The sequence below is a fragment of the Bos indicus genome, chromosome 3, assembly GCF_029378745.1.
Source record: "Bos indicus isolate NIAB-ARS_2022 breed Sahiwal x Tharparkar chromosome 3, NIAB-ARS_B.indTharparkar_mat_pri_1.0, whole genome shotgun sequence".
NCBI lineage: Eukaryota > Metazoa > Chordata > Mammalia > Artiodactyla > Bovidae > Bos > Bos indicus.
The window spans coordinates 86265157-86280044 of record NC_091762.1 but is presented as its reverse complement, the minus strand read 5'-3'; the positions used below and the strand labels follow the sequence as shown (position 1 = coordinate 86280044).

The 14888-nt window shown below is 41.8% G+C and overlaps 1 protein-coding gene across 1 annotated transcript in view; it reads right to left on the bottom strand.

The window, feature by feature from the left end:
• LOC109556862 (cytochrome P450 2J2-like) overlaps nt 1-12302 on the bottom strand; it is a 28559-nt gene extending 16257 nt beyond the window's left edge. The window contains exons 1-4 of the mRNA XM_070786451.1: nt 12026-12302; nt 4562-4724; nt 1909-2058; nt 1377-1537 (exon numbers count right to left, since the gene is read on the bottom strand). Of these exons, the coding sequence (XP_070642552.1) occupies nt 1377-1537; nt 1909-2058; nt 4562-4724; nt 12026-12235 (684 nt within the window). The 5' untranslated portion in view covers nt 12236-12302. The remainder of the gene's footprint in view (nt 1-1376; nt 1538-1908; nt 2059-4561; nt 4725-12025) is intronic.
• Between the last annotated feature and the right edge of the window lie 2586 nt (nt 12303-14888).

The window sequence follows — 14888 nt, the reverse complement described above, 5'->3', positions numbered from 1 at the left end:
AATTACTGAATGGAGGGGTTACAATGATTAGAAGTGACAATAAGAAATATTGTTCAAAAATAATACTGACAATAATAATCACAGTAGCTCACATTCATTATGTCCGTTTTCTGTGCCAGGATTCATGCTAACTGCTTTATCAGGTTAGGTGAGGTTCATAAATCTCCAGGCAATGTTACTTTTAAAAAATGATTACAAGTAAATCCTCCTTTACATATACAAGGGTTTACCCCAACACTTAGGGCTGATTTTCCCCTAACAGTGCCTTCCAGATACACAAAAGGGGCTGAGAGGCCAAGCAGATGAGCAGAGCTTTTGACAGACTTACAACCCTAGCAGGGCAAAAGGAGACGGCAGGGACTACCAAGGACAGGGTGAGGGTTGAATCCCTTAAATCCATATCCTAGACATTTAGAAAACTGGTAGGAACAAGTGTGGATGGGCATGGAAATAGACCAACAGGTGGAAACCGTTAAGGGTTTTTACATACAGGTGCATATGCAAGAGAAATGAGTGGATGTGTCCACATGAACCGGAGAAGGCAATGGCACCCCACTCCAGTACTCTTGCCTGGAAAATCCCATGGACAGAGGAGCCTGGTAGGCTGCAGTCCATGGAGTCGCTAAGAGTCAGACATGACTGAGCGACTTCACTTTCACTTTTCACTTTCATGCACTGGAGAAGGAAATGGCAACCCATTCCAGGGTTCTTGCCCAGAGAATCCCAGGGATGGTGGAGCCTGGTAGGCTGCCATCTATGGGGTCGCATAGAGTTGGACACGACTGAAGCGACTTAGCAGCAGCAGCAGCAGTCCACGTGAACAATAAAACAGGAATGTTCATGGCAGCTTTATTCATAACATCCTCAAATTAGAAATCCCTCATATGTTCAATAAATCTGCAAGCATTATTCAGGAGAATAACAATCAGTGGCACCTGCATGCAGAGGAAAACTACACAGAGCAAATTAGAAGACCCAATAAATAAATTTCAAAACAATGAGCTGAGTTAGAGCCAGGCACAGAAGCATACATCTGAGGATCACAGACGTGTGGGACTAGGGAGGGACATGGGCAGAAGGGACTCAAAAGTGATGGCAGTATTCTGTTTTTTAAGGAAAAGAATGTAGTGTATACCTGTATGTCATGTAAAGTACTGTACTTTATACAAATGTTAGTAATGTTATTTATCAATAGTAAATATTTGACAATATTATAAAAAACATTAAAGTCAACAGATGGATTTCAAACAAGTTTGTGCTGAAGTCAATTTAAAAAGGTTATCTTTTAACTACAAAGGAAAGGAAGACCCCATCTAATCTGTGACAAACATCAACATAATATCTTTATGCAAGATAGGAAGTGACAACTGCCTCACCTGGCAGCACAGTGACGTATGCAGATTTAAGACCTCATCCAGCAGCCTCAGCAGCTCCCGGAACTGACTATCCTGGTAGTCAAACCGCTCCCCGAAGGTGATGGAGCAAATAATATTGGAAACGGCATTGTTGATTATGAAGTGAGGGTCGAAAGGCTTTCCTGGAGGAAGAAGAAGAGATGGAGCCTTCATATTGGATTGCTTCTATTTTACAGAGATGCTGCTCTGTATGACATATGACACACTGACTATAGAACCACCTCTGAGACTGTGACCCCAGGGTCTGACACTGGGCCAGTACTTAGTCAATGCATGGGAAGTCAAACTGATGACCAGGATTTAAAACCAATATGTTTACTACCCATCTTTGTCTTAATTCATGAGCCCCATGAGGACAGGTCACGGTTAGCTGTTCCCTGTTATCCCCTCAGCACCCTACACAACTCTGGGCTCAGGAAAGGCAGGTAGGCACTGATGAACATTAGTGAACATATAAGCCACAGTCCCTGCACCTGTCCTATGACATGCTCACCATTCTCCTCTCTTATCATCTGGATGAGGTAGGAGGCCTCCTCCTGAATGCGTTCCTCTAAGCTCTTCTTTCCTAAACCAAAGTTCCTAAGAGTTGTCAGGGCAAACCTTCTTTGTTCCTTCCATATGTGGCCACTGGACATGATCAAGCCTGGGAAAAGAAAGCCAACATTATGAAAAAAAGCCAACAAGACCCATGATGTATCAAAAGGATGAAAAAAGGGCTTTAAGGTGCTTGAAACTATTCAGAGAAATAATTTCAAACCAATTGATATAATGGATTGAATTTACTGATTGCTTGCAATGCCGTGCACATTAGCATTTGTAATGCATTCTGGCATTTAGTATTCACTCTCTGATATACTTCTATATATATCACTATTGCCAAACCACTACCCCAATTTTGCTGATGAGAAAATTGAGGCACAGGAGATAAAAGTACACTCTGCAAGGTCACAGAGTTGGAGCAGCAGAACAGGCATTCATTTTCAAGCCTGCCTGACTGATGCCCATGCTTTGATTACCTGTCACATACTATATTTAAGTATTTGTTATGCTACATACTAAGTATGCACTAATGGACTAGACAAAACCAAAACTCATAAGGAGAAAGTGCTTAAAGATCCTAAAAAGATGAATCACCCAAGAAAACAAAGAATTGTGAATGTGTGCAGAAAGAAAATCACAGGCAAAGGATAAAAAATCCATCATGAGGTGTGCAGAGAACTTCATTTATTTTATAACACAGGTAAGACCACCACCCTCTCAATTCTTCATTCCCATACACTCTTCCACTCCTTCTAATATCTCCCTTTCACTTCCACCACCTTAGTGAAGTGGCCCTCCCTGCTGTTCAGTCCAGGATCCTTTTCAGCCTCATGCTGATGTGTCAACAGCACGAGATGCTTTTTTCTTGAAACACTCTTTTCCAGTGGTGCCCAGGACACCACACTCTCCAGACGTTTCTGCTAATTCTCTGACTTCACAGAAATCATCATATCTTAGGTTAACTTATCTCCTATCAAATTTTGAAATGATGAACCTTTTCAAGCTTGGGTCAAAGCCTCTTCTCTCCTTATCCTTATCCTCCATTTCTACTAAATCTTATCAACTCCAAATATTTCAAATGACATCTACTGATGTGAATGTCTGTATCTGTGCAGACATGTAACCAATTTTCTGCTTGACTCTCTTGGCTTCACACTCAGCATATTCATGACTGAGTTAATGATTTGCTCCATACAACTCACCACCCAGGCCAATGAACACCTTGTTCTCCTCCACATCTTCCTTTTTTCCTTTACCTACCCATTTGGGTGTCTACCTCATTCTCCTTCCATCTGGGTCATCATGTCCTATTGAATACGCCTCCTGAATAGCTTAAATCAACTTGTCTTCACAGTCACTCTCCTAGTGTAACCTACTAGACTACCATTTCTTGCCACTTCCCTAGTTCAGGCTACCACCTCTTCTCACTTAAAATTCTACAGTAGTCTTTTGCTCCTTTTATTCCATTCTTGACATTGAAGCTTAGAGAAGTCTTTAAAACTTACCATGTAAGTATGTTGATCCCTTTTACTACTTAAACATTCAGAAGCCTGCATTGTTATTAGGATAAAAAGCAATATCCTTAAACATGAACTATTTCTGGACAAACTTAGCATCTTCATCTTCATTTAATTATCTCCATTTAAACCCTGTTCTTCTCACACTGGACACCTTTCAATTCCTCAGTTCACTGTCCATTTACCCATCTTAGAAACTTTTCATATTCTATTCCCCCTAATGGATTGCTTCTTCATTTTATTACTTGTTATTTACTTACAATAGCTTTTCCTGAGTCTCAGGACCAGATTTGATACCCATACTAAGTGAACCCTGCTCTTATCTTCATAAAACCGAGGCATTAAATTTTAGCATACTTGATACTGACTCTCTTAATAACATGTAAATTACACAAAAATCAAGAATTTTTTCTGTTCTACTCACTACTCTGTCACTGGTGCCTCTAGTCCTAAGTTCTCATGGCAGATAATTGAGTGAATGGATGTAGAATAATGGGTGAAGTATTTCAAAGAGGGATTGAGAAATACCTGAAAAAAAAATGGTGTAGAAGTATAAAATTTTTGTAGAAGTATAAAGTTTTTCATTTAGAATTTTGAAAAAGTAAGTTTATTTAGTGACCATTCTAAGTACTCATGCCAAACTCTTTTAACATAGATAGAAGGCTTGAGATACCTTTGGAGCACAGCCTCAAAATAGAGCATAAGGAACTGGAGGCAAGAAGGGATCACTTAATCAACAGGAACAAGCTGATCCACATCCGTTTTCTAGGGGAAGAGATCTGAGCGGGAAAGCAGAAAGAGAGCCTGAGGACGCATTGCCTTTTCTCTGCTTAAACAACACATCACATTCACTGAGTGATGAGGATACTTATTTATCAAAGCATCCAGAGTGAGTTCATGCAGGTGATGTCGCTTCCCCCAAATCCGTGACATTAGAGCTGACTCTGCCAGGTGCCCTGAGGGGGTGCCTTCAACAGGGAAACGCGGGCACTCAGGTTCCTTATGAGGAGCTTGGCCCCTGGGATTGTTGGAGATACTTTCACAGACCACAAGAATATCAAACACACGCTAACCAATGCAAGAACTTACCTTTAGTGTTAAAGATACGCTCCTGGAGAGGCATTACAGGACGTTTGGAAAAGTTTTCGCCTTGGTGGACAAGTGCTTCTTTAATTAAGGGTAATCCAGTTATAAGAATAGAAGGAAATGTACCAAAATCCAAGCTAAAAACATTCCCATATTTCTTCACAAACTGAAAAATAGTAGAAGAGTTACAGTTACATATGCACATCCTGTGTGTCCTGGAATGGAGGGTATGTAGAGCTGAGGGAGATTATATTGAGGGGAATCTGTGTGTGTGTGTGTGTGTGTGTGTGTGTGTGTGTGTGTATACCTTTGCTGTTGGAAATACTTATGCCTGTTTCCATTTCTCTTGCTGTCAACTTGACTTCAGTTCAATCCACTAGAGGATGTAGACATTCATTATAAATACTCATCCATATGTTCACCTTACTTGGATTGAGTGAGCATATGTATCCTGAGAATAAGGCATAAGGATACAATAAAATAAGCGAGGTCTCTAACCTCAAGCATCTTAGACTCTAGTGAAGCGAGAGAATTCAGCCCATGTGACTCACCAGAGAAGGCAGAGATGTGTTTAGTGAATGTCTGGGGTAGAAAGCATGGACTTCGTAGTAAATCATATCTGTTTAACCACAAGACAGTGTCCCCTTCTTCAACAGGTTCTAGGTGGCAAAAAATTCATTACAGGGCTAGGGCCAGTCATAGACAAGAACACACTAGCTGGAGCCATGCAAACTCTATGCTTGGCTAGCTGTGAGATCTCGGAAACGTTGTTTCACTTTTTTTTGGAGCCTCCACTCCCCCTGTATAAGAGGGAGAAAACGATTTTTCGCTTACAGTTTCTGGGAGGGGTAATTCCCTGGCTGTCCAGTGGTCAGGGCTTGGACTTCAGTGCCATGGATACAGGTTTAACCCTGGACGGGGAACTAAAATCTCACAAGCAGGGCAGTGTGCTCTCTACAGCCCCGAAAAAGGGGAAAGAAAATTTCTGTGAGGAAGAAAGAGAACAACAATGGGAAAGACAGTTTGTTTTCAATACTGGCAGACGGCCACTCTAGACTCTGGGGAATGCATGGGCTCCGTGAGCAAAGGAGCACAGGTGCACTTGCTCAAGGGGCAGACAGGACAAGAGCAAAGGGAAGACGTACAGGGGAAAGGCACTGGTGGTCACAGCCAGCCACACCCACTGGGTGCCACGCTAACCACCCTTCACCTTTTGTCTCATTTCCCTCACACCACCCTATGACGGTGTGTACTCCCTATTAGGGAAGCTAGACCAAATGTATCTTTTTTTGAGTGCACCACATTGCTGTGGGTCCTTAGTTCCCTGAATAGGGATCGAACTCGTGCCTCCTGCAGTGGAAGCACATTTTCTTAACCACTCATCCATCCACCCTATGGCAGTAATGATATTATTTATGTTTTAGTAAGGAAAATGAGTCATGGAGAAGTAACTTAGCCAAAGTGCCAAAGATATTAAGGACTGGAGGTATTTGTAAGATTTAAAGACAAAGACATAAAGCTGGAATAGCACTGGGAACTTAGAGTTTACTGGATGTGACAGCAATAAACTGAGAATGAGAATAATGGGGCAGGGAGAGGAGAGAAAGAGAGTGCGAGTGAAAGGAAGAGTGTCTGGGTGTGTCACACACACATAAGGGTCCTGGGGCTGGGATAGGTTCCTGGAAAGAATACCTCTCACCTGTGTAGGGAGATGGGCTACAAGGCCAGAAAGGTACTATGAGCTAGACCAAGGATGTCTTAATGTCAAGTGAAACACTTTATACCTTGTTATGTTTGCAACTAAAAATTGAATAGGAGAGGTAAGGTGAGTGCTTAGTACTTGGATTTTGAAGGCATACAAATCCCTTTGTATCCAGCTTCCACTGGTTATTTTCTATGTGACACTTGGTCAAGTTATTTAACTTCTCTCTGTCTCAGTTTCCAAATATATAAAATGAGGGCTCTTACAAATTCTAATCTTTAGGATTCTGGGGTTAGTAATCATAATACTAAGGTTAATAATAAAATTATGTACTTTTATTGATATATTGGAAGTGTATTTTAGCAAAAGATTTCTTGTAAGATACTGACAAAGAAATGGAGGGGAAGTGGGCAGAGTGTGTATGAAGGGAGCCCATGCAGCAAGCAGGCCAGACAAGTGATGCCTCATTTGCAATCAAAAACTTTTTGTTCTTGAATTGGTTACTATAAATGTTTGAAGAGAGGGGGAGGGAGGTAGATATATAAACTGAGCATCAACTGTATGCTAGGCACCCTGGCAGTAGGCTGATAATCCTAATTTTTTTCTTATAACAACTCTATAATGTATGCCCAATTTTCAGAAAAAGAGGCACAGAGATAATAGTGCATAGCTGATGGGCATAAAGTAGGACTGTTTCTAATTTGCTCTGTATGTCTCATCCTTAAAGAAAGCATGGACACATTCTCTCTTCTGCTAAGTGATGGAACTCCCTAAGGATTAACTGGTCACATTCAGTTCAGTTCAGTTCAGCTGCTCAGTCGTGTCTGACTCTTTGCGAACCCGTGAATCGCAGCATGCCAGGCCTCCCTGTCCATCACCAACTCCCGGAGTTCACTCAGACTCACGTCCATCGAGTTGGTGATGCCATCCAGCCATCTCATCCTCTGTCATTCCCTTTTCCTCCTGCTCCCAATCCCTTCCAGCATCAGACTCTCTCCCAATGAGTCAACTCTTTGCATGAGGTGGCCAAAGTGTTGGAGTTTTAGCTTTAGCATCATTCCTTCCAAAGAAATCCCAGGGCTGATCTCCTTCAGAATGGACCGGTTGGATCTCCTTGCAGTCCAAGGGACTCTCAAGAGTCTTCTCCAACACCACAGTTCAAAAGCATCAATTCTTCGGTGCTCAGCCTTCTTCACAGTCCAACTCTCACATCCATACATGACCACAGGAAAAACCATAGCCTTGACTAGACAGAACTTTGTTGGCAAAGTAATGTCTCTGCTTTTCAATATGCTATCTAGGTTGGTCATAACTTTCCTTCCAAGGAGTAAGCATCTTTTAATTTCATGGCTGCAATCACCATCTGCAGTGATTTTGGAGCCCAGAAAGATAAAGTCTGACACTGTTTCCACTGTTTCCCCATCTATTTGCCATGAAGTAATGGGACCAGATGCCATGATCTTAGTTTTCTGAATGTTGAGCTTTAAGCCAACTTTTTCACTCCCCTCTTTCACTCTCATCAAGAGGCTTTTTAGTTCCTCTTCACTTTCTGCCATAAGGCTGGTGTCATCTGCATATCTGAGGTTATTGATATTTCTCCTGGCAATCTTGATTCCAGCTTGTGCTTCCTCCAGCCCAGCACTTCTCATGATGTCCTCTGCATATAAGTTAAATAAGCAGGGTGACAAGTACAGCCTTGACGTACTCCTTTTCCTATTTGGAACCAGTCTGTTGTTCCATGTCCAGTTCTAACTATTGCTTCCTGACCTGCATATAGGTTTCTCAAGAGGCAGGTCAGGTGGTCTGGTATTCCCATCTCTTTCAGAATTTTCCACAGTTTATTGTGATCCACACAGTCAAAGGCTTTGGCACATTACTCCTCACTTAATTTCACGTGAATCCAATGGGACGTGAGTAGAGGTGACATGTGCATCTTCTGGGTTGTGTTCTTAAAGGAAAGTTGCTTCTCACCACCTCTCACTTTCCCCTTTTCATGGCACAGAACTTACACATGACACTGTTGCAGGGCCAGAGCAACAAGACAGAAGCACTGTGGTTTTAGATGACCTTGTGGAGCAAAGCAGCCTTCCTATCCTAGTCTTCCTACCTACATCTCAACCTACTTGTGAGTGACAAATCAATTTCAGTCTTTTTACACCACTGTCTTTTGGAATCTTTTTGTTACAAGCAACTCTATATAAACCCTTATAGTGCATTTAACCAACTTATCTACCATTTCCCCTTCTTAGTCCAATAAGAACTTTTTCTTATTTACATAAATGTTTCAATAATAAGCCAGACAGCTATGGTAGAGAATGTTGAGAAAATGGGGGGAAAACCATGCTAAACAAATCAGCCATTTTATTCACTGCCTTCTTATTTTGTTTTAGCTCAAGTCGCTTCTCCAACTTAAAATCTCCTGTCCACTTTACTCCACAGAGCCACTTGCCTCTGTTCAAGTTCAGCCAAGTTTATTTCAACATTCAATGGAGGGTATCCCCATGGATTCCCATTCACAATGAACCCGCCTAATGACATCTCATTTGGTTACCAAAAATTTATACCACACATTTCACCATATACTCTTCTTGTATTATACCTGTCATATGATAAGCACTTCTTAAGTGTCTATTGGATAAGTGCAACCCTGAACAAAATCAACTATCTGCTAACTATATCATGAAAAGTCAAGTAGCATAAGTAGAGACCAGATTAAGATTCAAGTCCTTCTTTGGCCATTTTCAGTGTTGAGTAACTTAGGCAAATGACTTAGTTTTCAGTTTCCTCAGCCTTAAAATGGAGAAACAACCTCAGATGATACAATAAGCTATGTATGCATAGCACATGAACTTTAGAGCAAACACTTAAAGCACCAAACAAAGAAACGAACTATAAACACTACAGTTAAATTAGAAAGGAATTCTTAAAAATGCTCAAGTGACCCACAAAAGACCGGAGAGGAGAAACAGAGGAACAAAAAACAAAGTGAACACTAGAAAGTGAATAGTAAAATGGCAGACTTAAGGGTTCACACGTCAAAGCGAAAGTCTCTCAGTCCTGTCCGACTCTTTGTGACTCCGTGGACTATACAGCCTATGGAATTCTCCAGGCCAGAATACTGGAGTGGGTAGCCTTTCCCTTCTCCAGGGGATCTTCCTGACCCAGGCATCAAAGCAGGGTCTCCGGCACTGCAGGAGGATTCTTTACCAGCTGAGCTACCAGGGAATCCCTCAAACATCAAAAGCGACCCTAAATACAAATGATCTAGATTCACCAATTAAAAGAGATATTGGCACCATGAAAAAATGACCCACCTATATGTTCTATATAAAAACTCATTTCAAGTATAATCATATAAGTTGGTTAAAAGTGAAAGAATGGAGAAGCATATAGTATGCAAATCCTAATTAAAAGAGAGCTGGTGTGGCTCTATTATATCAGGTAACATTCAGGCAAAGAAAATCTTCAGGGATAAAGAAGAACATGTAATAACTAAAGAGCCAATTCATGAAGACAATGTAACAATTTTAATGTGTATGAGCTAAATAAAAAGAGCTGCCAAATATATAAAGTAAAACTATCGGAACTGATTTGACACATAGATGAACTTCTAATTATAGTTGGAAACTTCAACATGCCTCTCCTAATAATTGACAGAATTAGTAGATAAAAATTCACCAAGGGTATAGAAGCACTAAACAATGCACTCACCTCTTCAAGTCTATCTGATCTATAGTACAGAATGCTCCAACAACAGCAGAAGACATTATTTCAAGCATGCATGGACTCCATTTTAGGTCATAAAACCAACCTGTACATATCTGTTCAAAGTTGAAATACAGTATATGTCCTCTGACCCTAATGAATGCCAACTGTAAATCATTAACAGAAAGAAATCAGGAAGATCTTCCAATACTTGGAAATTAAACAGCACAATTCTTGAAGAAAGGCACAGGTTTAGAATCTTAGCATCTTGGCTTTAAAATTCTATATACTCATCCTGTAACTTTGTGCAACCAATGGGCTGTTTCTCCCAGAAAGTGATGAAGCCATCTCCATCTGAACTTGAGTTTGTAATACAGGCTTGTGTTGAAAGTGCTCCAGGAATTTCTAGGGAACTAGAACTATTCTTTTTTTAGCACCAACTATAAGCTATTTTAACACTGAACATTCCTTTTATTTAATCATCACAACAACTTACCACAGTGTCGTCGGTCAGGAAGATGCCTGTGCTGAGAGGCAGGGAGGCAGTTGATTCTTGAGACAGTATTGAGTGATGAAGGGAATTTTAAGGAATTCAGAATGGCCACAATTAGGGAGCCTTGATGGGAGACAACTATAAAGTGGAAAGAGGCTACAAGAAAGTATCCGTGTGGCTCCCTAAGGAATATGAACTATAGGAAGCAGCAGAAAGCACTAAGAAAATCTAGGCAGAGGATGACATTTTTAAATGAATACTTTAGTGAGACTGGATTGTAGAAGGAGGAGCCTGAAGATGAGGAACTCTGTCATTGTGTGGATGGAAGCAATGTAGTTGAAAAGTCGTGAGGATTTAGGTAGGGATGGCTCAGCGGGTAGAGTCAACCTGCAGTGCAGGAGTCAAAGGAGACTCGGGTTCGATCCCCAATTCTGAAAGATCCCCTGAAGGAAATGGCATCCCACTCCAGTATTCTTGCCCCCCAAAAATCTCATGAACAGAGGACACTGGTGAGCTACAGTCTATGGGATTACAAAGAGTTGGATGTGACTGAGCAGTCGACTAAGCACACGCACAGACATCCTCATTTTACATATGGAAAATGGAGCCTCCAAGAGGGGAAGTATAGCATTCACCCCTACCCCCGCCAAGAATAAAAGTATTGAAAAGACAAGTGATCATACTATAAATAGAATGTCCCAGTAATATGTAACCAGACACAACGAAATGACTTTTAAATTTTTTTTCGAAATGACTTTAAAAACATGTGTCTGTCACACTCCAGACTCATAAAACAAACAGAAGAGACAAAGAGTCACTTGGTCAGTCAAAAACATTTACTGAGCATAGAGAGGGGATTCTGAACCATATTCTATCCAAGGATCCCTGACACGAGAGAAAATATGCAGATGTTAAAGCTCCTGGCAGTATGTGAGGCTTCAGATGAGAGTTACAGTTCAATATTTACACTTTTTCCATCAGCTATATGGACCAAGAAACACTTTTTGTTTTGTACAATAAACCTGCAGCCCCTACCTTCCCGAAAGCTGATCGTGTCGGGACACTTAAATGGTAAACAATTAACAACAGTTCTGGAGAAGGCAATGGCACCCCATTCCAGTCCTCTTGCCTGGAGAATCCCACGGATGGAGGAGCCTGGTGGGCTACAGTCCATGAGGTCGCTAAGAGTCAGATACGACGGAGCGACTTCACTTTCACTTTTCACTTTCATGCGTTGGAGAAGGAAATGGCAACCCACTCCAGTGTTCTTGCCTGGAGAATCCCAGGGAAGGGGGAGCCTGGTGAGCTGCAGTCTATGGGGTCGCACAGAGTCGGACACGACTGAAGCGACTTAGCAGCAGCAGCAGCAGCAACAACAGTTCACCCCTAGAAAGCACAGCTGGAATCATTCCAGGTGATGGTGAGGAAAGAGAAGCTCAAAGCAGGGTATACCCGGTTCCCGACTGAATGCTTCAGAAGCCCCCATGCTCCGGCCCTCGGTACTCGGAAGGCCCTTGTCCTGCAGATCAGGTCAGGACGCGGCTCTGACACCGTCACCGAGTCCTACCTGCTGAAGCGTCAGGTGCACCTTCTCAGGATCCAGCTGGAACGAGTTGCCTACAAAGGGCAGGCCCGGGGGCCCTGGCGGGAAGTTCTTTGGACGCCGCCTTTTGAGGAAATCAGCAAAGAAGAGAAAAGCGACAGCCCCCAGGAGGACAGTGCCAGGACGGAGAGCTGCCCAGAGGGCCGCTGCCAGGGAGCTCAAGGCCTCCAGCATTACTGCGATGTCTGGTTTCGCTTCTGTGAGGATCTGTGCGTCTTGTGCGCTCAGCCGGGTTCCCAGATCCCGCCCCATCCTACTGTCTCACCCCGCCCTTCCCTCCTCCCACCACTGCTCTTCCTTTCCCCCAGCGCTCAGCTAAGCCCCACCCCTGGCTCCCTGTGGCACCGGGTCCACCTTACCCCTCCTTGCCTTTCCTTAGGTCCTGTCTCCTCCTCCCCTCGCCCCACCTTTCCCCCACCTGAGTCTGTCCTTCTCTGGGCTGGAGCCCAGCCTATCTGCTACCCACTAGATGTCAGGCATGGGATTCCCTGGAGAACATACTTGGATCTGAGAAAAGGCTAGGCTGGGAGGTTTTTTGTGTCCACTGAAAGAATATTCACAACCTAAACATTGAGGGTTATGTTTTATTCCATGAGAAGTTTAGAACTTCAAGCTAGTTCAATTCAGTTCAGTCGCTCAGTCATGTCCAACTTTTTGTGACCCCATGGACTGCAGCATGCCAGGCCTCCCTGTCCATCACCAGCTCCCGGAACTTGTTCATATCATGTCCATTGAGTAGGTGGTGCCATCCAAGCATCTCATCCTCTGTCATCCCCTTCTCTTCCTGCCTTTAATCTTTCCCAGCATCAGGGTCTTTTCCAAGGAGTCAGATCTTCACATCAGGTGGCCAAAGTATTGGAGTTTCAGCTTCAGCATCAGTCCTTCCAATGAATATTCAGGACTGATTTCCTTTAGGATTGACTGGTTGGATCTCCTTGCAGTCCAAGGGACTCTCAAGTCTTCTCCAACATCACAGTTCAAAAGCATCAATTCTTTGGAGCTTAGCTTTCTTTATAGTCCAACTCTCACATCCATACCTGACTACTGGAAAAACCATAGTCTTGACTAGATGGACCTTTGTCGGCAAAGTAATGTCTCTGCTTTTTAATATGCTGTCTAGGTTGGTCATAGCTTTTCTTCCAAGGAGCAAGCATCTTTTAATTTCATGGCTGCAGTCACCAGCTAGGGCAGCAGCATTTCAAGTAACAGAGAACTGCTCAGAGGAGTTGGTGGGGGGACAGGCAGTCTGAGTGGCAAAAGATTATTGTTAATTAAAGTAAAACCAGATATCTCAAGTTAAGGAATTTAGCACTTTTCTATATACAGTAAGATGTAAGAATCTGGGCTCACTGAAATCATTCCTTTGATAGGCACCTCACCTATCTGGAGCCAGTATCCAGTGTCTTCACATCCTGAGTTTTCTCAGGGCTCAACATAGGGAGTAGCTGCAGTCTGATGGCTCCTAGGGGGCAAGTATTCTTTCTTTCCTGAGTTCCCTCAAGGGTCATCAGCTCACCATCTGCAGTTACTGCAATCGCTGATGATTTTGACATACTTTGTTTACTAATACAACAGGAAATAGTCCATTTCTCATTTGTTGGTTTGTTTATTGTTTTGCTCTATTTAGAGAGCCTGTCACTCTGAGACCAAGGATGTACTAAGGTTTATGGTTTCATTGCATCTCAGAGAGCTCCACAGACACTTGAGCTTTGTGTTTTTCAATCACCTTCTCACCAAAGGATTGGAGCCCAGCATCTTGAACTTCGGAAAAACAACAGAACCAGACATTTCTTGTGAGGTACTCTGTAACAAGGGACTGAACTCTTCTCTTTATATAAATTACTTCAGTGACAAAATTATGGGGATGCATTCTTGGTTCCATTTAGCAGTTAAGGAGAAGTAAATATCTTTTCAAACAAAGTTTGAAGGAATTTGTTGCTAGTAGACCTGCCTTAATAATGTTTAAGGTCTTCAGAAAGAAAGATATATAGGTCAAAAACACAAATATAAATAAAGAACATTAGAGAAACAAGTAAAGCATATTGAGTCTTACTTGCTTTTTCTTAATTGAGCTGATAATAAAACTTTGTTCAAAAAAATAGCAACAATGTATTTGGTGATTTTAGCATATAGATAGGTGATATGAAAGATGAAATGTTGGTTGCACAGAAGGAAGGAATTAGGAAAATTCTGTTATAAGGTACTTGACCTTCTAATTAAGCAGTGTAGTATTATTTGAAGGTGGATTTGAATTAGTTGGAAATGTATACTGTGAACTATAGAGCAACCACTAAAGTTTTAAAAAAGAAATATAACTGTATGCTCAGACAGAAGAGAAAATGGATTTATACAAAATACTCAGTTAAAACCAAAGGAGAGAGAAAAAGAGTGAAAGACAAAAAAGAAACACATATCAAAAGCAATGAATAGGAAAAAATAATGACTATTATAGATAATAATCTGTATCAATAACCACATTAAATATTTATATTCTGAACACACTTGTTAAAAGACTGTCAGGGTCCATTAAAATAAAAAAAAAAGACTCCTTTCAGATGGTTCATTATTAAGATACAGAAACATGACTGATTTTTGTAGGTTTTGGATCCTGAGACTTTGCTGAATTCGTTTATTATTTCTAACAGTTTTTGTATGTGTGTAATCATTAGAGTTTTCTAGATATTAAAATGGGCTTCCCAAGTGGTGCAGTGGTAAAGAATCGCCTGCCAATGTAGGAGATGCAAAAAAACCCAGGTCAGTCTCAGGATCTGGAAGATCTCCTGGAGAAGGAAATGGCAACCCATTTCAGTATTCTTGCCTGGAAAAT